The 25,412-nt window shown below is 44.2% G+C and overlaps 1 protein-coding gene across 5 annotated transcripts in view; it reads left to right on the top strand.

Annotated features, from left to right (window-relative positions):
• The window catches only part of RCBTB2 (RCC1 and BTB domain containing protein 2), a 126,684-nt gene that overhangs the window by 86,011 nt on the left and 15,261 nt on the right, over positions 1-25,412 (top strand). For all 5 annotated transcript variants that reach the window (XM_029602863.1, XM_029602865.1, XM_029602864.1 and 2 more), the window contains 3 exons: positions 2,095-2,221; positions 9,149-9,288; positions 18,105-18,235. In XM_029602863.1, the coding sequence (XP_029458723.1) occupies positions 2,095-2,221; positions 9,149-9,288; positions 18,105-18,235 (398 nt within the window). The remainder of the gene's footprint in view (positions 1-2,094; positions 2,222-9,148; positions 9,289-18,104; positions 18,236-25,412) is intronic.

Genomic DNA, 25,412 nt, shown 5'->3' on the forward strand with positions numbered 1-25,412 from the left:
CACTGTTTTCCTCAATATTTTCGAGTAATTTCTCCAATTCCTAGTCAGGTTCCCCTTCGTGGTCGGTGCCTTCTTGGTGCAGTAGGTCAATTTCTTACTTTTTGCCAACTTTGCGGTTGATTCCCCATACTCGCCTCTTGGTGACTGCCAGTCATCGAATGCACATCTGTTATTTTTCATGGCGTCGACCGGTTTTCGTCGGTGCGGACCATATCCATCACGGATCCGCATGAGGTTTACATTCTCTGCCTGGGGGCCTCGCATGACGTCCGTGGGTGCCGCCTGTGCGACCAGATGACACCCAAGGGGCGTCGGGTGCGCCTTGATAAAATGGAGAAGCTGTTTGGGGCCCCAAAATCTACGCTCTCCGCACCTATGTCAGTGTTATCATTGCCAAGAGATCGTGAGGAACCATCCAACCCACTTCCCTCTCGCCAGTACTTGCAAGGATCAGGGAGAAGGGGATCGATCCTCGATCTCCCCGCTCTCCAGGACATCTGGGTCGTCAGCTTCCTAAGCACTGGGTAAGGACTGGACCGAGCACGGGAAAAGATCCCGCAAGCATAGACACACGGTCACCGTTGATGCACGGTTCCGGAGCGTCATCAGCGACTGCCGAGCCACCATCGAAGTAGCACTGGCCGTTGGAGGCCCCATCCTCCGGTGCTTCCAGTAGCCCTAGCCGTTCCTCACCGACACCGGTGCAGGGCATCGCGCCATCTCAGAGACCTGAGGAAGAGACTGTAATGCCTTGTCCCCCTCCATCAGTTCTGGCCACTTCAGACTTTCAGGAGGAGTTGGATTGCAGGGTGCAGTCTGTGGTGCTCAAAGCTCTTCAAAGAGTTCAGCTACCGGTGCCTGAGCCTCTGCCATCGATGCTAGCACCCCTACTGGAGCGTCTGGACATCCTTTTGGGTGCCCTACCGACGTAACTGGTACCCGAGGGGTCTTCGATTCCCCCATCGGCCACCGATGCCTCCATTGGAGCGATTCCGGTTCTTGGATCCGAGGAGGAGGAAGATATGGCTAGTACTGTGTTCCCTCACCCATTGTTCCCCGAGCCTTTGCTGGATCTCTCCGGCCTACCATGGCCTCTGGTCCCCTCATATATCAGGGGACCCATCGGTACTACCGGTGCATTTGAGGCCTCCGAAGCCTTTGGAACCCAGGGTCAATACCTCTCATGGACTTTGCTCTTGACAATCTGGTCCCATTGAGGAGGAGGGGCCTTATGACCCCTGGAGTGATGACTCCACAGACTTGTCCTTAGACTATTCCATCAACCCCCTATCAGAGCCCTCCCCTCCAGAGGAGCGGCGCCGGTCGCCACCCGAGGACTTGTCCTTCGTGGGGTTCATCAATGCCATGGCCGAGGCCATTCTCTTTCAGCTGCAAGGCACAGGAGGCCTACTGGCAAAGAAATCGATGATGATCTCTGCAGCCTCCTCACTCCTTTATGTTAGTTGTGGATAAAGAGGCTATTGTTGGGACTTGCCTTTTGTTTTACCTCTTTAAGTTGGGCTTTTAGCTGCCCTCTCCTCTCCCCATATCCCCCAAACTATTCCTTTGTCACATTGACACTTCGTAAGTAGGGGTTGGAGGAAATGTTGGCGCTATACTTTAATTTTAAGTGGGATGGGTAGGAGAGGGCTTTCCTGGCTAGCACTGGTTTTCAGCACTAGACAGCTCAGTTTAGGTAACCTTGTTTAAGAGTCTTAAATCTAGCTGGCTAAGATTTGACCAGCTAGATTTAAGATGATTTTCATCTGAAAATCAGCTTGTAAGCCAAGCAAAATTTGACTAATTCATTTTTTTTTAATTTTGACAGCTTAAGGGAGTAAATGGTATTAGATGTATTGTAAAGTTGCAAAATGAGTGTTTTCTCATCCCTTTCCCTCACCTCCTAGAATGTGACTATAGAAACTTGTATCATCAAAATATTCTTTTCTAATTTAAGTTTCAACATGTTGGCTTTATAGTAAATTTACCTAAATATTACGCCTTAGAACATTTGGTGAAAAAGATACAGTTCAGCCTTCCTGTTGAAAGGAAGGGCTGGTTGTGGCTAACTCAGTAATGTCCTTCCTGCCTTAGAACCAGATGAACATCTGACAGTCGCCCAGTCTCTGAAGAAGGAGTTTGATAATCCTGAAACGGCAGACCTGAGATTCCTGGTGGATGAAAAATACATTCATGTTCACAAAGTCCTGCTCAGGATCAGGTGAGGTTTGTCGCGAGCACCTTACTTGTGTTGAGGGAGCAGCCAGCAAAAGATGCTGAAACCCGCACATATTGGGTTAGGAACAGCCACTGAAAGAATATGGCAGGACGTAGATTCAAAACGCCTGGAAGACGACCTTGAGAATAAAACGCATGAAAATATTTTTCATAGCATTTTCCATCTACTTATAATTCTTTTTTAAACTTCAGTCAAATATGAAATCGTTTACCGTTCAGAGGTGATAGTCCTTTTCCAATTTATCTTGTCTTTAGCCCTGCAGTAATGGCTGACTTTACTGGAAGGTTTACTGTTTAATGTTGTTTCTTGTTCAAGTAGTTTTGAAAAAGCAAACAAACCTTAATTTGGAAGCAGAGCATGGCTTCTGGTCAGTTTGCTAACAACATAGCTCCAGTGTGCTGAGCTGTCTATTTTCCAACAGAAGAGAGAAAGCTGCAGGTGCACTACAGGTTTCACTGCCCTGTTAGTACTCTGATGTACTAGTCCCTTGAACCTTGTGGTTAGCAGTCCCATTTTATTGTAAACCACCGAGAGATTTATGTGAGGCGGTGTGTATCAAATTATTAATAAATAGGAAGACCACAGTTGTCTTTGCATATAAGGATTTTTTAAAAATTATTTTTAAACTCCTAAAACCCACAGGAAAGTCTCTCGATAATATTCCACTGGATAGCTAAGATAGGATTATAGTCCATGGGGAGCCCATATATTGTATTTGTCTGTTTGTCATGCTTTCATTGAAAGCTCCACAGAGCAGAGAGTCCCTCTTATGTGTATCTGCTGCATATATCTAATAGCACCATAGAAAGAAGTAGTTTTAGTAGTAAAAATGTGATTAGTATGTTTGTATTTATTTTATAGTAGAGGAAGTGTGTGCTGAAAATTTGTTCTGGACTGCCTCTGCGGCTTTAGGTGTTTTTGCATGATTCTCTGTACTTAAGGGATGGGATCAGAGTTTCTTAAACAAGAGCAGAAATGGCTGAGCCCTGTTTGAATCCAGCATGTTAGATCATATCATATCGTTTTTACATCTGCAATCTGCCTCTTGGCATCACTTGTCTGCTCTACCTACTTCCAAGAGCTTCTTTGTTTTACTTGTTAGCCATAGGAAGAGGGCCCTGTATTGTGATGCATGTGATTTGGTTTTGAACCAGCGCTGCAGGTGACTTTTTTTTTCCAAAGCCATTGGCTTGGGTAAATTGGCTTCCTAAGCATTCAGATAGGTCAGTGCCAATGAGTGGGTTATGCACCTCTGCCAAAAGATGGAGACAGAGCAAAAGCTGATGTCACGCCTATATAATCCCACCCCGACATCAGCCTGCCAGTATTGTGAGTAAAAAAAAAAAAGTTGGAAGATGTCTGTGTTGCACAGGTTGCCTCCTAAGGTGATACCGTGCGGTCCCTCCTCAGTAGAGTGCCTCAATCTAGTAGCCTTGACTGGTGTGGACCTAAATTTCAATTAACAGTTGCAGGCTGAGAGAGGCTCGGCGGTGAAGGTTTTAGACCTCTTCCCCTGCAGTTGGGACCCGTTTCTGATTTCAGCCAGGAAAGGCTGAGCTCAGGTAAAAGTTTTTTGACTAAAAAAAAAAAAAAAAAAAGAGTGAGTCAGTGACAGGAAGACAGCAGGAGAAGGGTCTGTTTCCTCGACGTTTGGCTGTCCCTTTCATGTCTTTCTGGAGTTCTGTGGGGTGAGGAGCGAGTGCAGGCACAGCGGGTTGAGCAGCCGTTTGGCTAGGCCCCACTTCCAGGCTTCCCTCATTTTGGACGCACGGTAGGCCGCAGGGTATTTTCGCACACATTTTTGCTTCAGATCGTCTGTGCATGTTTGCACGCCCAGATGTGCGCTGATTCTTGTTTGTGCGTGCAATTGGGCATTCTTCCTTCAAGCACATCTTGTGCTCACAGTTTAGGTGTTGGTCCTGGGTGGTCAGTTTGGGTGTCCAGTAGGACGAGCAGTCTAGGCGAGTGGGCTTGTGTGCACATTTTTTGTGCGGACTTATTAGGTGTGCTTGTACGTGTGGGAAAGCTAGGTGCGAACCTTCATTGGACTGTGCGCTTTTATAGCATGGCGTCCAGTGAAGAAACGTAAGCACCTGTTTATATGTGCTGCCTGCCACATTAGAGCCATTCAGCCAGAGCTTTCTTCAAGCCTGGGTCGGTGCTGCTTGGATGCTCGGGGAGATTTGCCTCCTTCCGATTTTTGCCGATGATCCATCTCCTCTGTCTGAGGGGAGTGGGGCCAAGGGAGAAACTGTAGGAGTGTCTCCTCCTCCTTTAAAGGAGGACGAGTCTTAGCGAGTCTATACCCCTTGGGTCCACAAGCCAGAGAGCAGTTGTGTTTCCCTAAGGTGGATGCTTTGCTGTGTCCTGTCACGAATCATACCACCTTCGTGGTAGAGAAGGATGCAGCTCAGAAGGATGCTCAGGATAGAAGAATTGAGGCTATCCTGAAGCAAGCCTTTGTGGCAGTGTCAATGAACTTTCAAATTGCTTCTTGATGTGCCTAGGTAGCTCGGGCTACCTTGTGGCTTTATCTAGAGTCTGGTGGCGTTAAGTCTGATCTAGGGCCTATGGTAGAACTTGGGGCCGCCTTCTTGGCTGTGATGTGGTACGCACAGCTGCCAGAGGAGCTGCTTCAGTTATTGTGGCCAGACGACAGCTGTGGCTATGCAGCTGGTCCCAGATACTATTTTAAAGTCCAGTCTGACTAAGCTGCCTTTCAAAGGCTAGCTCTTGTTTGGAGGTGAATTGGAAAAAATGGCAAGTAAATGGGGAGAGACCCAGGTCCTGTGTTTGGAGAATGAGAATCCAGTTTCCCAGACTTCTCGGGTGAGTGGTCACTCTCGAGACTACCGGCGTTTTCAGCCTTATAGGGGAGGTTTTTCCCAAAGATCCTGTCCCTTCCACAGATCTCAGTTCTTTCGCCCCCTCCCCCTCCCTGAGATCCTCGAAAGGATTCGGGCTCTGGAGGTGGAGCCCCTTAGTCTTCCTAATGAAGGTTTGCAGGATCACCTAGTGGTGTGGGAGATAAAACCGGGATAGATGACCTTTTATCACAGGTGGGCCCATTTTACTTCGGATCAGTGGGTTCTCAGAGTGGTTCAGAACGGCTGTACTCTAGAATTTCTTTGCATTCCTTCTTATGCTTTCATGGTCTCTCCATGTAACTCCCCTCAGAAGAGGTAGAAGTGGAAGTGACATGGGGCTGGCTGTGGGTGAGAAAGGGATATCAAGCCGTCCTGGTAAGAGACTCTGTGATTGAGAACGCAGCTGAATAATATCAAAGACCGCTGTGGAGCGAGAGAACAGCTGACCCAGAGAGCTCAACGTCATCACCAGGGCCCTGGATCTTTAAATCCCGAGGCACGCCGGCGTTTCAGTGGGGCTGGCTGTGGGTGAGAAAGGGATATCAAGCCGTCCTGGTAAGAGACTCTGTGATTGAGAACGCAGCTGAATAATATCAAAGACCGCTGTGGAGCGAGAGAACAGCTGACCCAGAGAGCTCAACGTCATCACCAGGGCCGGGGATCTTTAAATCCCGAGGCACGCCGGCGCGCAGCAGACGCTGGCGCGCTGCCCAAGCCGGCTTTGACCGCGAATGACCGCAAGAACAACATGCAGTCTGGAAGTTATTGTGTAATGGGAAGGAAGAGAAAAGCGAGGTTTGTTATCTCTTCACCATCCACACCTAGGATTGGTCCCATGGACGTTCGCGTAAATCGGCAGGGCATGCCAGTAATGGACTGTTTGTAGAGTACGTTGGATACATCTTTAAGTCCAGGCAATGGGCCTACACCTCCACAACCTCCAGGAGCAGCGAGAGAAGTACTACAAGCTGGGACTGCACCGCTAAATGTGAGTGAACTTGAGTCACAACAATCATTGGCAGAGGCATTACCAACCCCCTGTGAAGAAGCAGGGGAGGAAAACCTCGCTGTTAACATTGGTAGCTCTCAGATACTGTTGATCCTGCCAATGTGAATCTGGGAGACTTGTGGAGAGTCTTGGTAAAATTGGACTCCAATTTAATTCGTTAATTCCTCTTTCATCTCTAGTAAATGTTAATAGAATATCTATAGTCAATCAGGGTAAAAGATTGACTGAGGTAGAGTCGTCTTTGAAAGAACTGTCTGTAAAGATAAGTTCCGTGCAAAATATAGAAAGTATGTTTATTGGGGATAGTAAAATGTTACAACTTGAATTAGAAAATGTAGAAAATTTATTGAGGATAAAGAACTTAAGACTAGTTAATTTTCCTGTCACAAGGTTATTGTCACCTAAAGAAATGTTGGTAAAATATTTAAAAGAGATCTTGATATATGATAAAGATATTCCATCTATTTCAAAAATATATTATTTTACACGGGTTAACAAAGGTACAGATTTAGTGGAAGAAAATTCTATTGGTATATCAACCTTTTTAGAAGAATCTACAGACATTATAAACAAGAGAACAACACTTTTTGTATCTTTCAATTTAGAGAGAAAGAGAGATGTATTATTGGAGAAATTCTTTAGGAATAAAGATCTTAAATTTTGTGGCCAAAAGGTGTTTATTTTTCCAGATGTCTCAAGACCCATGCAGGTCTGCAGGAGACAATTTCTGGCACTTAAAAGTAGAACTTTGGAAATTGGTGCAACGTTTTATTTAAAGTATCCTTCGAAATGTTTTATTAATTACCAGGGTAAAAAAATTTATTTTTACTGAGCCACCTCATTTGGATAATTTTCTGAAGGATAAATCAAGTCCAATAGAAAACCAGATAATATCAACTGAAAAGGCATTAGAAAATGTGAAAATTAGGATCCCTTCTATATCAGCAGTTCCTCTGATTTGCCATGCTGGATAGTTATTACCGTGTTTCTCCAATAAGACAGGTCTTATATTCTTTTTTTATCTCCGAAAAAATAGTTAGGGCTTATTTTCAGAGATGTCTTATTTTCGGGGAAACACAGTACTATCATATGGCCGACCGGGCCGATTTTATTTCAGCTGCCCCCACCCCCCAAAACGATACCCGAAACCCACCCCCAACCCTTCAAATTTGATTAATTACAACGGGGTTGTAAAAAAAGAAAAGAGAAAACCCAAACCCACCCCAACCCTTCAAATTTACTTCATTGCACCCCTCCATCCTCCTGACCCTCCCCCCCCCTCCAGAAAAAACTTGTCAAAATTCCCTGGTGGTCCAGCGGGGGTCCCGGGAGCGATCTCCTGCTCTCGGGTCGTCTGCTGCCAGTAATCGAAATGGCGCCGATGGCCCTTTGCCTTTTCCATGTGACAGGTTATCGTGCCATTGACCGGCCTCTGTCACATGGTAAGAGCAATGGGCATCAAACGTCGTTTACTGCGCTATTTGGAGGTGATTAAGACTTGTCGGAAATCTGATTGCCTGTTTGTACTCCATGGTGGACATAAGCAGGGAGCACCAGCGATGTGGGCAAAGATTGCCTGCTGATTTGAAGGAGGTCATTACAGCAGCCTATGTGGCTGCTATGTTTGCCTTACCGAAGCAAATTAGACTGCATTCCACTAGGGCTCAGGAAGTATTCTGGGCAGAACTTCGTTTGATATCGTCTCCTGAAATTTGCCAAGCGGCGACACTGTCATCTTTGCACACCTTCTGCAAGCATTACTGCTTTGATGTTAGGGCCTGGGAGGATGCTGTTTTTGCGCGGGCAGTTTTGACTGGGCTGCTGGCAGCCTCCCGCCCTTTTTGGGATTAGCTTTTGTACATCCTACTCATTGGGATTGACCTACCCGAACACTTAGGAAAGATAAATTACTATTTACTTGATAATTTCCTTAGGTGAAGGGTGGGTCAATCCCAGACTCCCCCCTTGGCTGCTGGATTTGGATTTTGTGATTACTTTTCTTAGGGCTAGCGATGATTCCTGCTCTTCGTTGATAACTGGAAGTGGCTTCTTTAGCTCTAAGGGGCCGATGCAATTGACAAGCGTCCGTTTCCTGAACCCCCTGGCTGTGCAGCATTTTGGAAAACAGACACCGATAAACTCGGCGTCTGTTTTCCTAACAGGCGGGCTGCCGACGCCGATCAGTTCTCATTAGCAAGGAGGCGCTAGGGGTGCACAAGACATCCTAACGCCTCCTTGCTAACGTGACCCCCTAATTTAAATATTGCATGGGGGTGCATTAAGAAAGCGGGCGCTGACTGTTCAGTGCCCGCTTTCTGCTCATATTTATTGCATCGGCCCCTTAGTTTGCTAGATATGTTCCTTCTTTGGCTGAGCTCAGTGTTTCTGTTCGTTGAGAAACACGAATGGTTGCCTGTTGCTGCTAATGTTCAAGTTTAATCAGGTTTGTCCCATTTTGGATTTTCTAAAGAATATTGGCAGGCTGATGTCTGGGCGGGACTATATAGCTGTGATATCAGCTTTTGCTCCGTCTCCATCTGCTGGCATAAACCCATTTGTTGGGATTGACTTATCCTTCACAAAAGGAAAGGAAGGTAAGTAGTAATTTCTCCTTATCTGCAAATTGCCCTCACTCAGTCCAGTTGAAAGTGTGTGCAGACTTCCAGAGTGCACCTGCCATTAGGAGATGTTCCTGCAGATGGGCTTAAGTCAAAGGAGGAAAATAGCATGTGTACATGACATTTTGACAAGCGCACACACTATTTTTCCCCTCCTCGGCTGACTACACAAAACAGCAAGCACAAAGTGTGTCGGCATTTTGAATTTGCTTACTTTACACCGATTTTCAAAGACCCATGTTGATTCTTTTTGTAAATCAAAAGTCAGTATACTAAAAGCGTCCAATTACTCTGAGTACACGAACTGCTGTATATGATATCTGGTAGTACACTGTGACATTTTTTTTTTTAATTTATACTGTTGCACGGAAAAATTAAAATTCTGATTTTTATTTTTTTTTTTTTCCCCCTCAAGATGCGAGCATTTTCGTTCCATGTTAAATAACAACGAGGAGGAAATTATAGAAATAAGTCTCTTTTCTTATCCTGTTTACCGAGCCTTCCTGGAGTACCTGTACACAGATAGTATCAGCCTTCCTCCTGAAGATGCACTAGGTAATTAATTTATACTAAAATAATGTGGGATAGTAACTTTTTTTCACACGATCTAAGAAAGCAGATTTCGCTAATCTATGAGGTCCATATTCAAAAAGTGTTAGCTGGCTAACTCATAAGTTAGTATAAATCAACACCACAAAATCAGTGATCTAATAATTAACTGATAATCTGAAGAACAGTATCTACTGTTCATATCACTGAGAATTATAAAGGCTATTTTTTAAGCTGTTTTTAACCAAATTTATTACCCTGGTATCTTATATATATCAACTTTATTCTCAATGCCTACACACTTACTGGAAGTTTTTTTATGAAAATATTTATTTAAAATATTTTATGAAAAAAATATTATTTTGGAGTAGGTAGAAGGTTTCATACATGTGTGTAGGCGTCCCTGCACAGTTAATGCAATATAATCATTAACCTCCTACCGTGTCCGTGAGAAAATTTTGCTCTTTTTTTGAAAATTTAAAGTCCCAAAATGGGTTAGTGCCATGCTGGGCATGCCCAGTAGGGGCCAGTCAAAGTTTTGGAAACTTTGACAGAAGTTTTCCGTGACTGGGCTCCATCCTATGATGTCACCCATATGTGAGGGCTAACATCCTGCTGTCCTGTGAGAACACCTGTTACAGGTAAGCAACATTTGCTTTTCCAAGCGGATACCTTCCAACCTCCTCTGTGCTGTCTGACTTAAACTCGAACCTCAATCCCGATATGCTCGTGTTTCAGACTTCGCGTCTTTCTTCAGGGGCATCTCTCTGTAAAATAAAGCTCAGACAGGTAGGATTGTTACCTCGCTGAATGTTGAAACTGTCAGTCTTGAAAATGTCCCATCCACGGCGTCATGTTGGACGGCACTGAGAGGAGAAATAATTTTCAAGACTGACAGTTTCAACATTCAGCGAGGTAACAATCCTACCTGTCAGTGCTTTATTTTATAGAGAGATGCCCCTGAAGAAAGACGCAAAGTCTGAAACACGAGCGTGTCGGGATTGAGGTTCGAGTTTGTCAGACAGCACCCAGGAGGTTGAAAGGTATCCGCTTGGAAATTCGTCAAGTTACAGGCTTAAACATCGATGAAGGTAACATCTAGCTAATAATACCATGGATGTCATGAAAGTTTTGGGACTTTAAATTTTCAAAAAAGAGCAAATATTTCTCACGGAGGCGGTAGGAGGTTAATGATTATATTGCATTAACTGTGCAGGGATGCCTACACACATGTATGAAAACTTCTACCTACTCCAAAATAACATTTTGTTTCATAAAAAATTTTAAATAAATATTTTCATAAAAAAACAGTTCCAGTAAGTGTGTAGGCATTGAGAATAAAGTTGATATATATAAGATACCAGGGTAATAAACTTGGTTAAAAACAGCTTAAAAAATTGCCTTTATAATTCTCAGTGATATGAACAGTAGATACTGTTCTTCAGTTTCAGTTAACTCCTAAGTTAGCCAGCTAAATGAATGTTTGGGCACTTATCTGGCTAATAAGATAGCCAGCTAGCCTCCTAAGTTAGGTGCGTTCGGAGGCTATAACTGGGAGGAGTTGTTAGCTGGATGACTTAGTCTGGTGAGGCCAAATGTCTTTCTTAAAGTTAGCTGGCAGTTGCACTATTGAATATACCTGCAAAGTTAGTTAGATAAGTGTATCCAGCTAAATTTGCTATCTGCACTGTGTCTGAATATGGACCTCTGTAAGTAAAGGATGGTTGTATTAATATGGATTTTCAGGCCGATACAGTACAGTGCGCTCCACTGTTAAGCCGCATTTCGACGCACGTTTTTGACGCGCTAGCTTTACCCCTTATTCAGTAAGGGGTCGAAAATGCGCTTCCACCCCCCCCCCCCCCCCCGAGACTAATAGGGCCATCAACATGCAAATGCATGTTGATGGCCCTATTAGTCATTCTCGTGCGATACAGAAAGTAAAATGTGCAGCCAAGCCGCACATTTTACTTTCAGAAATTAGCGCCTACCCAAAGGTCGGCGTTAATTTCTGCCGGCACCGGGGAAGTGCACAGAAAAGCAGTAAAATCTGCTTTTATGTGCACCCTCCGACTTAATATCATGGCGGTATTAAGTCTGAGGTCCCAAAAATTTAAAAAAAAAAAAAAAAAGTTAAATCAGCTCGCGGGTTGAAAACCGGACACTCAATTTTGCAGGTGTCCGGTTTCCGAACCCGTGGCTGACAGTGGGCTCGAGACCCGACACCCGCAAAATTGAGCGTCGGCTGTCAAACCCGCTGACAGCTGCCGCTCCTGTCCAAAAAGAGGTGCTAGGGACGCGCTAGTGTCCCTAGCACCTCTTTTTACCGCGGGCCCTACCGTATTTTCCGGCGTATAAGACGACTTTTTAACCCAAGAAAATCTTCTCAAAAGTCGGGGGTCGTCTTATACGCCGGGTATCGTCTTATAGGGCACACCTGCTCTCTTACCAGTTTCTCTCAATCACACACACATGCTCTCAATTAAATGCATTCTCTCACTTACACACAGGCTGGCTGTCTCTCTCTCTCTCTCTCTCTTTCTTTCACCCCCCCCCCCAGCACAAATAGTAGCTGCAGCAGCTTCCTCCTCCAGCCCCCGCAGGCCAAGAAAGAAGAAACCCATCGGCCGCGGGAGGCTCATGCTGCTGTCTCCTTTCCCGATTACCAGCTCCTTCGACTGCTCGGGGCCGTTCCTGCTATCGCCGCTGCAATTTTTTCATTCGGCACGGCTTTCTTCTTCCCGCGCACCGCACTGCCGTTGCCGCCGGGCTATCAGCACGTTCAAGCCCAGCGGGAACGGCAGCGGTGCAAAAAAAAAAAAAAAAAATGCTGTGGCATCCGCGGCTGCCCTTTTCTTCTTCCCGCCCCCCCCCCCCTTTGAACCGGAACAGGAAGTGATGCGAGGGAAGAAAGAGCCGTGCCGCGTGAAAAAATTGCAGCGGCGACAGCAGGAACGGCCCCGAGCAGTCGAAGGAGCTGGTAATCGGGAAAGGAGACAGCAGCATGAGCCTCCCGCAGCCGATGGGTTTCTTCTTTCTTGGCCTGCGGGGGCTGGAGGAGGAAGCTGCTGTTGCAGCTACTATTTGTGCTCGGGGGGGGGGGGGAGTGGAAGTAAGTGAGTGAGAGAGAAGCAGCCAGCCTGTGTGTGAGAGAATGCATTTGATTGAGAGCATATGTGTGATTGAGAGAAACTGGTCAGCGAGCTCGTGTGTGAGAGACAATGAAAGTGACTGCTCAGAGAGATGACTGATGTGTATGTGAGTGTGAGAGAGAGAGAAATCTGGGTATGTGAGAAAGCATGGGAGTAAGAAGCCTGATTATGTGAGAGAGAGCATGGGAGCGGGAGGGCTGGCTGTGTGTGTGTGTGCGCGTGCATCAGAGAGAGACTGGTTGATAAGGTGACGGTGTGTGTGAGAGAAAGAGACTGGTGTGTGTGAATGTGAGAGAAAGAATGTGATTCAGGGAATGAGAAGCCTGTGCACGTGGAGAGTGAGCATGGAAATGAGAGAGAGATTGGTGTGTGTGTGTGAGACAGAGAAAGTGATTATGAGAGTGAGAAGCCCGTATATGTACAGTAAGCAGAACACGGGAGTGGGAAGCCTGTGTGTGTGTATGGCATGAGAGAAACTGTTCAGGAAGGTGTCTGGTGTGTGTGTCAAAGACTGTTTGGGAAATGATTGGTGTGTGTGTCAAAGACTGTTTGGGAAATGATTGGTGTGTGAGAGACAGAAACTGGTCATGGGGGCATGACTGGTATGGTGTGTGTGTGTGAGAGACATGGGCCCTAAGGAAGAGGAATAGGAGAGCTGCTGGAGGGGGTAAGGAAAGGTGGCTTTTTAAGTTTATTTTTCTTGATTGACTGCCATTTTAATTATTTAATATTATGTGATGTCTGCTTTTTTGAAATATTTTATTGGTGTTTGGAGAATGTTTAATAGTTTTTATGAGTTTTTAATTGTTGGATGTTATTCTGTTCATAGCTGTTTTGAAACATTTATTCTGCTTATTAGTATAGTTTTACAATTATTTATGTGTGGGGATCTATAGCTGCTTGCTAGTTCTGTTTTCCTAATAAGAGGTATATTGGTTTTTAAGGCCTGATATACGGTATTTTGTAGTGTTGCCTTTTCATAGATAGGGTTGCTCCTGTTTGAGTGTAAAATTATTTTTTTTCTTAAAAATATGTATAAAAAAGGGGGGGTCGTCTTATACGCCCAGTCGTCTTATACGCCGGAAAATACGGTAATTTAAATATTTTGTTTTACTGTATTGCGTGCACAGGACAATGTATCGACCTGCTTGTGGTATTAATGCTAGATCTAGTTAATCATTTGATACTAAAAAATAAATGGTTTTTGTTTGTGTAAGAAGTCTTTTAAAACATGCAGTCACAAATCAAGTGTTGACACAACTTAGGGGGGAATGGGAAATAGTTTATTGTCCTAGTGTACTAATTCAGGGATATTGTGATCCCAGTATGACAGACCTCTGCATTAAAAATGTTTTTTTTTTTAATATAAGGGACATTTTAAATGTGGTGATAGAGGCACCAGTGAATCTTGGAAAGCATACCAGATTTTTTATAAACTGGAGTAGACCAAAGCATATGTAACATGAACTGTAGGTACCCTTTTAAAAAAAAAACAGAGAAGCTTTTGATACTTGGGCATTAATGTAGTATTGATTAGAAAAAAAGGGATGCGATCTCAGCATATTAATTTGTAAATTGTGGAAGAACTTTCCGGGCTTCAGAGGCGCCCAGGGGCCATTGCATTTGTGTTGCCTCCCCTGCGCCCCTCCCCCCCCCCCCCCCCCCCCCCAAATCATCCCTCCTTGTAGAAATGTTTGCAGTCACAGAAAGTCTCACTAATACAAATGCCAGAAAAGAAAGTAACTGGCAGACTATTGTGTGCTGCCAATAAAGTTTCCTTTGCCCCTTCCCTCTCTGGTACTGCAAGCAAACAGAAACAGCCTTTGATAAAGAATGATGCTGAGAGTCAAGGACTGTGATGTAAAATTTCTAAATCCTTCCAAAATTTTCACTTTTTCCACCTCTGACCATCAGGATAAAAAGGAGAAACCATTCCAAACGTGTTTTTTTTTTTCCAGACCTGCCCAGGTCACTGCACTCTCATTACAGCAAGTGCCTGCCCCCTCAGCAAATACAGAATAATTGACTACAAAGTAGAAAGAGAAACATGGAGACAAAAGCTGAACTGGAAACCCCAAAAAGCCAGACTGCCTGCAGTATATATAATACCAGAGGAATAAATAAAAATTGCTTTTTCCCAGTACTTAAAAAAAAAAAAATGCACATTTCCCAAAATGCCACACAGAAAATCCAGTGCTTCCCACTTCCCATCTCAGAGAAACAAAAGCAATAGCAATCTCACTCTCCTACCCTCCCAGTCCCCAGCAGCCTTTCTCTTGCTCCCCTCCCAGTCTCCAGCAATCTTGCTTCTCAGCCTCCTCCTAGCCAGACTCACCTGTAGTGTAATAATGCTAAAACAGAAACGTCACCATTGCTCATAAAACCAAATCAAGAAATAGAAATCAGTTATAGTACAAAACCATATTAATAAAAAGAACATTTCAAAGCAGGTAACAAATAGAGCATCTAATAAGAAAAACAAGGATAAAAAAAAACTTTAAACATTAAAAAACAAATGTACAAAATATTTCAATACAATAAAACTAATAAGGAAAGAAATGTCCCCCTCTCCATACCTGGGAACTTTTGATTTTCGGTCACCCTGAGATTGCCGTGGACTGGGGGAGCAGGGAACATACACACACTCACCTAGCTTTTTTGCTGCCCTGTGCAAACAATTACTGTGCTGGCCCCTCCTCATTCTGTTTTTTTATAACATTTAATTTTTTTTCTTTTTCTAATCGTGGTCAGTGCAAGGGTATTAGGAACCCTAAGTGAATCCTACAGCTTTGTGCCCAGGCTTCCAGCCCCTCACAACCCTCTGAACACAATTTAAAATTATGCATTTATAATAAATGTTATAGGAAAAAGGACACTCAAAGTACAGTCTTTTAAAGTAAAAGTATCACCACAGCATCTATATTATATTTATATGCATTGCTGTGGTATCAACCAAAAAATCCTGCAGAAAAGCTAAAAAGATTCTTGGAACACATATGGTATTAGGAATATTTTAATGCATGTTAGGTGTGGGCTTGGTCATCAGAAAGCCATGAGCTAATTAAATTTCAATTGCAATATAATAAACCTCCCATTCCAAAACAGCGCTAACCGCAAACATTATGCCAGGCTCTAAAACACCAATACACTTTCTGTTAGGAAAACAGAACAAGCCAAGCTGCTATAGATCTCTTCATAGAAACGACATGTTAGCAGAATACTTAACCTCAGTCATACAAGCAGAGCAAAGACAAAATAAAGTGACTTTGAAGTATGAATGGAAAAATGCAGACAAAAACTGAACTACAAACCACAACCAGCCAGACTCTGTATGTAGTGCTCCAATGGAAAAACAGAAACATAGCCATTCCTCAGAAAACATCAAACAATAAAGTCAAGAAATTTTAAAGTATCAATCATAATAGTAAAACCAGACTAATAATATTTCAAAACAGCTGATGAATAGAACATCCAACAACAAAAAACTCTTTTTTTCCCATACATCAATAAAATATTTCAAAACATCATACAGATTAAACAATCTGTACTATTGATTAAAATCAATAATAATAAAAATCACTCTCTTCATGCCTGAGAACTTTTAACTTCAGTCAGTTTGAGATAGTCATGTATTAGTGGGAGGGGCAGGGAGATGCACAAACTCTCTCCTTTCTCATATACACACACATTCATCCTCATGCTCACAAAGATATACACAAACGCTCTTTCAAAGCTCACACACACATACACACTGGCTCCCTCCCTCTTTCTCAGGCAAACACATATATACATGCTGGCTCCCTCTCTGTAAAGCACACATATACATGTGCTCCCTCAAGCACACAGACACACTCACTCTCTCACACACACACACACACTCTCTCTCATTCTCACTCTCTCTCCCTTTCTAGCAGGATTGATCCCCTACCAATGCGGGGTCTCCTTTAGTTGGACTGCCAAGCAGGATGTGAGCCCTCAGCAGCTCCGGTGCGCCTCCATTTCAGCCGCTGGGCAGGACTGGAGCCCTCTTTTCTCCTTCGACCATGGTGGGATGAGCTGGGCTTTTTGAACCAGTGAGCGCGGGGAGGAGGGGGGGACAAGCGGTGCGCAGCTTTGGGAACATTGCCGGTGACCATGTACATCCTTCAGTTTGGCTGCCAGGTGGGATGGGATGCCCCGCCGGACGTGGGTTACCAATTCCACTGGAAAATAAAGGTCCCCCTAGAGCCTGGCACCCAGGAACCTTGGTCCCCCCCCCCCCCCCCCCCCCCGTATGCTTCTGCCTGGATTTCTGATGGGAATAGTTAATCTGATACATGTGGGAATACTGCCAAGATGCTTGTGTTTAAATTAATTCAGTCAGCATTCAAGCAGTGTGGTTCAAATCTTTGTATGAGGTGGCAGGAGAATTTTTATGGAATGAAAAAGTACTCAGCATTAATCTTTAAAGGGCTTCAGTCACCCCTCCACTAAGTGATTCGCATCTGAATATGGACTTTTCTCATGTCTCCTGTGCAGATCTGAAATGCTGCAAAACTTATCGGGGAAGGCCTGCGCACAAGAGGTGGAGCCCATCTGTACTCCCTGCCTCTGGTCCCACCCCAAAGAGTTCTTCCGCCTTGAAATGTATCCCCTCTTTTACATTTCCTCCTGAGTGTCCTAGCCCAGTCAGTGCAGCAGCAGTGCTTGCACCAGAGCTTCCTCCATTACCCAGCAACCATGGGCCCTAAACCAGACCACCGAGTGCCACTCTTCCACGATGACCGAGACTCCACCAGCACTGCCCCCCCAGAACCCTTTGGGACCCGAGCTCCGCTCCCTCTGCATGGCAATACCCAGCACTTTCACTGAATCATTGGGCTGGCCCTATGAAAAAACACATTACAAACAGAAAAGAATGGGAAAAATATTTGTAGATTATAGATGCTGTTTGCAGAATTTGTTTGTCGTATTGATGTAGTAAATTGTGTACAGAAGCTTAATAAGCGATCAGGTAGGTCTGGTGGCTGAAATGGCAAGTGCTGTGCGATGTCATATGGCAAGTCCCCGAGCCGGGTCTTCCGCTCTCTGGGTGGGCTGAGGCTGGGGATGTGGCGGAGGCAGCATTCGCGGCCCCCAGAGGGGAGAGTCCTGGTTCTTGCTTAAGGGTGACACCCGGTGGCCGGATTCAGAGCCCCTAGCTGAGCACTGTTACTGCAGTGACTAGATTAGGTATGTTTTGGGGGAGGGGGAAGGAATACAAAATCAGGGGAAATATATGCCTGGGTAGTTACACATGAAGGCTCATGGTGCCGGATTCCAGGCCTGTTTTCGACTGAGCTGGAAGTACAAAGAAGCAGTGCCAGGTCAAAAAAAAAAACCAGAAATCAATATGCCTGAACACTCAAAAGGGTAAATAGATCCATGCTGTCATTAGAGAACACACATACTTTGTTGTATTGGCTTGTTCGATATGGATAACGGGAGGTACATATCTTGAATTTTGTATAGCTCTTTTACTGACAAATGAAAATTACCATTGTTTCATTTATTCATTCATTTATTCATTTTAAGGATTTCTAGACCACCTATCAACATTTCTAAGCAGTTTTCAATTAGAACACGTTTAATAACTCTTTTATTTCAAGATAACTGAGCCCATGGATAATTTTATACTTTAATCCTTAATAGGGCTTCTAGATCTTGCAACATTTTATAGAGAAAACAGACTGAAAACACTTTGCCAGCAAGCTATCAAACAAGGAATTTGTGAGGAGAACGCAATTTCTCTTCTGTCAGCTGCAGTAAAGTATGAAGCACAGGTATGTGAGGCTTTCAGCCCTGGCAGTCTTTGAAAATCAAAGCGTTACAATGAGTTTATTGTATTTAAGGTTTTGTGATTGACTTTACTTCTGGTCTAAGTCTAACTTTCCTGGCCAGTGTGTCTAGAGGGATCCATATACTGGAGAAAAGCACTATTAGCCAACTGAGCTAGCTTTTCAAACTTTATCAGCACCATATATATTCTCTTTCAGGCCGATACGTGTTACCCCACGTTTGGACACGCGTTTTCGACACGCTAGCTTTACCCCTTATTCAGTAAGGGGTAATAGCACGTCGAAAACGCGCATCCAAACCCCCCGGAACTAATAGGGCCATCAACATGCAAATGCATGTTGATGGCCCTATTAGTTATTCCCGCACGATACAGAAAATAAAATGTGCAGCCAAGCCGCACATTTTACTTTCAGAAATTAGCGCCTACCCAAAGGTAGGCGCTAATTTCTGCCGGCGCCAGGGAAGTGCACAGAAAAGCAGTAAAAACTGCTTTTCTGTACAATCTCCGACTTAATATCATGGCGATATTAAGTTGGAGGTCCTAAAAGTTTAAAATAATTAAAAAAAAAAAAAAAAAAAAAGCCAAAAAAAAATGTTTTAATTGGCTCGCGGGTTGAAAACCGGACAGCCACGGGTTGGAAACTCAGTTTCCGAACCCGTGGCTGTCAGCGGGTTTGAGAACTGACACCGGGAAAATTGAGCGTTGGCTGTCAAACTCGCTGACAGCCGCTGCTTCCATCAAAAAAGAGGTGTTAGTGAAGTGCTAGTGTCCCTAGCGCCTCTTTTTATCGCAGGCCCTAATTTGCATGTTTGTCCCCCTTGAATCGCACGCACAGGAGAGTGGCCTGTGCGCGCCCCCCTTTGGAAACGGGCTCCTGTGTAGCACAGTGTAGCAGTGCAAACATCCTTACACTATGCTGCTATTCTATCCTCCCTCTCGATGCAACTCGCCATCAATGCTGGATGTCTGCAGTAAATGGAAGAAGGTTAAAAGGAGAAGATAAATGAATTGTTATAGCCTGAAAGCTGTTGCCAGGTAACAGAAAATGTTTGCAGCTGCAAGAATTTGAAATTTCATATTTACAAAATCACATTTTTATAAAGAAAATGAAGAGATAGAATAGTTCATTCGCAGTCTGAAATGGAACTTATATAACATTTTGGCATAGAAAAAAATGGTTGGAGAAATAATTGATTTATGGAGCAATAATCCAAAGATTTTTGCACAGATAAATGTATTTTTGATTGACTTACCCTGTAACCTAGTGCAGGTCAAAGTTATTTGACCTGCATAGAAAGGGGCAGAGACAGTTTGTGAGGGGACAAAGTATGATGGAGACTGCATTTTCAAATCTCTACGTGTACTTTTCTAGTGGGTACATTGCACCTGCATCCCATAACCTTGTGGACATTCAGTCCCCTACAAGGCCTACCCCCAGTCATGTCACTTGAGATGTTTTAAAGGGAGTTGGACAAATTAGTCACAGACATATTTGATGCCTCAGGGGTGCTCAGATGCTAGGGTTGGCCAGCTTGACCCCTTAGGGCAGTGATCCATCACTGCTGATTTTGCCATGGGTGCCTGGCGTACCAGCCTTGACGCCAGTGTGGATATCTACACTGAGAACTGGATGGTGTAGGTATTGCATCACTGATCCTCCTCATCTCAGTCAGAGGTAGGTTTTCTAATAGTCCTATATTAGCCCCTTCTTCTACTCCAGTTCAGACCTCTCCTTAAAATGAGGAGTTGGAGTCTGAGTTTAACGTTCCATGGTGTGGTTGTAAAGACTACCCTCTATACCTCATTTTGGAACCACCCTTGCAGCCTGAAAACAATTTCCTTCCCAAAATCTTGCTTATCTACTTTTTATTCAAGGCAGTTATTGTGCCCCAGAAGACAGGACTTAAATGGTCACCTGTGTGAGCTCTAAGCTCTTCTTGGCCATCTAGTGAAAAGCAAAGCCAGATTTCCGATTGGTCGAAAGCCAGGATTCCAGGCCAGATGGCAGAAGATCTCTGCAGCTGTTTTCTGTGAACCATTAAAACCTTGCAACCTCAGATGGCTGAGTCCTTAAAATTGTAACGGATGGTTACAGAATGCACCTTTTGGAAGCCCTAGAAGGCCAATCAAACCTTTCCCACTGCAGAAGAGAGGAGGGGTATTTAAAATCAGAGTGCTTCCTGTTTCATAACAAAACTGGGGAATTTAGGCCAGTCCTACATGTGGCAGATTGAACACGTACTTGAAAATTTCAAACATAGACATGACGGCAGAAAAGGACCAAAAGGCCCATCCAGTCTGCCCAGCAAGCTTATGGTAGTATCTACTGCACCATACAAGTCACCCCCATACTTATCAGTTTCACAGACCGTCAAAGTCAGAGCCCTTGTCGGTTGCTGATTGAGTCCAGTTCCCTGTTACCTCTTGCCATTGAAGCAGAGAGCAATGTTAGAGTTGCATCAAAAGTATCAGGTTTATTGGTTAAGGGTAGTAACTGCTGCACCAGCAAGTTTACCCCCATGTTTACTTGTTTTCCTAGACTGTACAATTCAGTGTCCTTGTTGGTTGCCATCTGATTCTAATATCCCGTTTTCCTCTTTTCCCCCTGCCATTAAAGCAGAGAGCAATGATGGAATTGCATCAGCAGTATGAGGGTTATTTGTTAAGGGTATTAACCGCCACACCAACAAGTTACCCCCATGCACTCTTTTTTTTTCTTCATTTCCATCCTCTAGCCTTTAGGGATCCTCAGTGTTTATCCCATGCCCTTTTAAATTCTTTTACTATTTTTGCCTTCACCTCCTCCAGAAGGGCATTCCAGGCATCCACCATCCTCCTCCGTGAAGAAATATTTCCTGACATTGATTCTGAGTCATCCTCCCTGGAGTTTCTTTTCGTGACCCCCTAGTTCTAATGATTTCTTTCCAACGGAAAAGGTTTGTCGTTGATTGTGCATCATTAAAACCTTTCAGGTATCTGAAGGTCTGTATTATATCTCCCCTATACCCCCTCTCTTCCAGGGTATACATATGTAGATCCTTCAACCTCTCCTGAGAAGTCATTTGATGGAGACCACCCACCATTTTGGTAGCCCTTTTCTGGAGCGCCTCCACCCTGTCTTCTTCTCCCTTTTGAGATACGGTCTCCAGAACTGAACACAGTATTCCAGGTGAGGCCTCACCAAGTCCTGTACAAAGGGATTATCACATCCTTTTTTTCTTTTTAACTGGTTTTTCCTCTCTCAATGCAGCCCAGCATTTTTCTGGCTTTAGCTATTGCCTTGTCACATTGCTTCGCCATCTTCAGATCAGTAGACACTATCATATCACCCCAAGGACCCTTTCTTGCTCAGTGCACAACAGCCCATCACCGCCCATCACATTTATTTATTTATTCATTTTATATACCGTCAATCTGTAAACAATCTAGACGGTGTACAATAAATACAAAATTCAAAATACATTACAAAAGTCATATAAAAATCATTTAAAACAAGTGCTAAACAATTAAACTAAGTTCATTAAAATATAATTAAAATAAAAACTAAGAATATGCTTAAAGAATACAGACAATTTAAAGTTAGCATAGTGGAAACAAAAAAAAAAAAGAAAAATTTAAGCTAAAATTCAGTAAAAAATGGATAAAATAATAGCAAAATATTTAAGGCAATACATTAAAACAAGGGAAAATAATTGTTTGTTTAAAGGAAAATGCATCTGACTGCTAGAATGCTACTTAGTCCATTGCTTTAAAGTTTACATTATCGCAATTGACTGCTAGTGTTTAATTTTCGTAAGCCTTTTTAAATAGCCAGGTTTTAAGGGTTTTTTTGAATATTTTGATATCTAAGTTCTAAGCTCATCTTATAGCGAGTTCCATAGTTTAGGCCCTGCCACTGAAATTGTTCTGTCTCCAACTTCAGACAGATGTGCTATTCTTATGGAAGGCACTGAAAGAAGACCTCGCTCTTTGAGGTGTGTGCAGATGTAAGGAGGCGTTTAGCCATTCAGTTCGGTCACAGTTTGATTTGTGTATGATACACAAAATTTTATTTTCAATTCGCTGCTTTATGGGAAGCCAATGTAAATCAATCAAGGCTGGCTTGATACGGTCATGTCTTTTTCCTCCGCATAAGACTCTGGCAGCTGCGTTTTGGAGAAGCTGTAAAGGTCTTAAAGAATTTCCAGGTAAACCAAATAAAAGAGAATTACAATAATCTAAAGTGGAGAAAAGTAAGGCTTGTAAAATAGTTCTAAAATCATTAAATTCTAGTAATGGCTTAAGACATTTTAAAATGTGTAATTTAAAATAGCCATTTTTGATTACCACACCCCAGATGTATGACTCTGCACTGTTTGGCATTGAATCTCAGCTACCATATCTTCGACCATCATTCAAGCTTCCATAAATCACATCTCATTCTCTCTACTCCTTCTGGCATGTCCACTCTGCTGCAGATCTTAGTATCATCTGCAAATAGACAAATTTTACCTTCTATTCATTCCGCAGTGTCGCTCACAAAGATATTGAACAGAACCAATCTCAATACCGATCCCTGTGGTACTCCACTTAACACCGTTCTCTCTTCAGAGTAGGTTCCATTTACCCACACGCTGTCTTCTATCCGTTGTCAAGTTTCTGTAGGCATCATTTTTGCCCATTAGTGAGGTTGACTGTTTGGACCTCAAGGAGACTTGCACTCACAGGAGGTATCTCAGATTTGTGATTGGGACACAGCTCTTCCAGAGTCATATCCTGGTATTTGTTCTATATGTATTAAGACTTGGTTATTCAAGCAAGCTTTCCCAGACACAATTTAATGACACAATCCAAGGACACAATCCAAGGACTCCTCTAAAACATTCAGCCATTAATCATGCCATTTGCACATAACTTGTAATTTGACTTGTATATCGTTTAACCATTTATTCTTTCCTATTTCTTCCTCTTCACCAAGTTTTGCTACCCTTGTTAATTGTAACTGTACCTTCGGTCACCTCAGTTCTAGTTTGATGTATTTGATGCACTCCCGTTTCATGTAAACCAGCAAGATATGTTCTCATGATTGCCGGTATATAAAAACCTTAAATAAATAAAATAAATAAATAAATGCCTTAGCAGTCAGTATGGTGTTTCTGCACAAGCTGGGAATATGTTCCCCCTACAAAGACCATTAACTGATCAAATGCACATCGTATGTAGGGGAAGAGAGATTATTGTAGGCAGGCATCTGAATGTTGCAGTTCTAGGGTTTGTGGTAAATTCCCCAAATCCCATCTCTGCTCAGCACCCTATTTTAGGGGTTATTGGGGATTTCCTAATTCAACTCAGGCCCAGACCTTTCTTTCTGAGCCTGTAGCACTCAGTCATATTTTAGTGCAAAATTCATACACTGAGATGTCATGAACTTTGCGCTTTGGGTACCCCTTGAAGCCACTAGTTTGCTTCTTGGCCATGATCTGGCAAACTTAAAATCATGTGACCAACAAAATTATTCTAGTAAGGCTGAGAAGTCTGGTAGTCCTGTAATACCTAAACAAGCAAGGAGAACTTGGATTCCACCCCTAGGGGTAGATTTTCAAAAACCGCGAATAGGCGTACTTTTGTTGGCGCTCCAGGCGCCAACAAAAGTACGCTGGATTTCAGTAGATACGTGCGTAGCCGCTGAAATCCGGGATCGGCGCGCGCAAGGCTATCGATTTCGTATAGCCGGCGCGCGCCGAGCCGCGCAGCCTTATCCCCGTTCCCTCCGAGGCCACTCCGAAATCGGAGCGGCCTCGGAGGGAACTTTCTTTTGCCCTCCCCTCACCTTCCCCTCCCTTCCCCTACCTAACCCACCCGCCCGGCCCTATCTAAACCCCCCCCTTACCTTTGTTGGGGGATTTACGCCTCCCGGAGGGAGAAGTAAATCCCCGCGCGCCAGCGGGCCACTAGCACGCCGGGACGCGATCTGGGGGCGGGTCCGGAGGGCGCGGCCACGCCCCGGGCCATAGCCACGCCCCGGGCCCGCCCCCGGAATGCTCCCGACACGCCCCGAAAACGCCGCGCGGTTCGGGCATGCCCCCTCCGAAAACCCCAGGACTTACGCGAGTCCCGGGGCTCTGCGCGCGCCGGTAGGCCTATGTAAAATAGGCTTACCGGCGCGCAGGGCCCTGCTCGCCTAAATCCGCCCGGATTTGGGCGGATTTAGGCGAGCAGGGCTCTTAAAATCCGCCCCCTAGTGTTTGGAAGCAGCCAGAGTATGGGGCTGAGTTCTCATTTGAGCAGTCAGTCACCTGCTGAACCCCCAGGAGTAGACCTTATCCCCCTGGATAAGAGTAGTCAGGTTGGTAAGCATTATGTCTCTCAAGTGGGGACAACCTGAGATGAATCTGTGTGACATGCTCCTGAATTGGAAGATTCTAGTCTTCTGCTATAGAAGGAGATCAGAAGGACAAGTACCTTCTCCCTTCATTAGGGGACAGTTAACATTGCAAAAACTCTGAAGGGTCAGAAGATCTTTGATCCTCATAGTTCTGTATTGGTCAAGTCAGATCTACTGGAGATATCCATCGTAGATCCCATCAGGCTAGAATCTTCCCAAGCATTTTAATCCATCCCAACAGCCAGTCTTTATTCCTCACAGCATGGCTTAGTATCTAGTTTCAGGTTTATGCACTTGTAGTCTCCAGTATAGCCAATCAGAAACTATCATGGGATATTAAGGTGGCTTTATTCCTTCTGATGAAGGACAGTCAATGCGTGCAAGCACGCCTGGCTGTGCGTCCAAGTTGTGCGCCCAGGTTTTTTGAGCGCACTGCCTGGGCGCACAATTTAGGCCGCATTGGTTGTACTCTTAAATTTGGAACAGCAGAAGTGCGCCTAGTTTTGCGACGCCTAGCCTTCGGACGCCTAAATTTTGTGCTCCTAAATTTTACAGCTTGATATCAGCTAGACGCACTCCTTCAGTCACCTGTTAAGTGTACTGACAGACTAATGGTGCCTGTGGCTAAGAAAACTAAACGCCTTTCCCTCTGTGCTGCCTGTTATATTTGGGCATCTCAGCCTGGCGGTGCTCTCTAATTTGTGCCAGTGCTGCTTAGAGGCTCAGGGAGAATTATCTTTCTCTGATTTTACCAAGCCTGGTTCTTCCCAGCCTGATGACGGCCTGAGTAAGGACA

This window comes from Rhinatrema bivittatum, chromosome 5 (assembly GCF_901001135.1).
Source record: "Rhinatrema bivittatum chromosome 5, aRhiBiv1.1, whole genome shotgun sequence".
Classification (NCBI taxonomy): Eukaryota; Metazoa; Chordata; class Amphibia; order Gymnophiona; family Rhinatrematidae; genus Rhinatrema; species Rhinatrema bivittatum.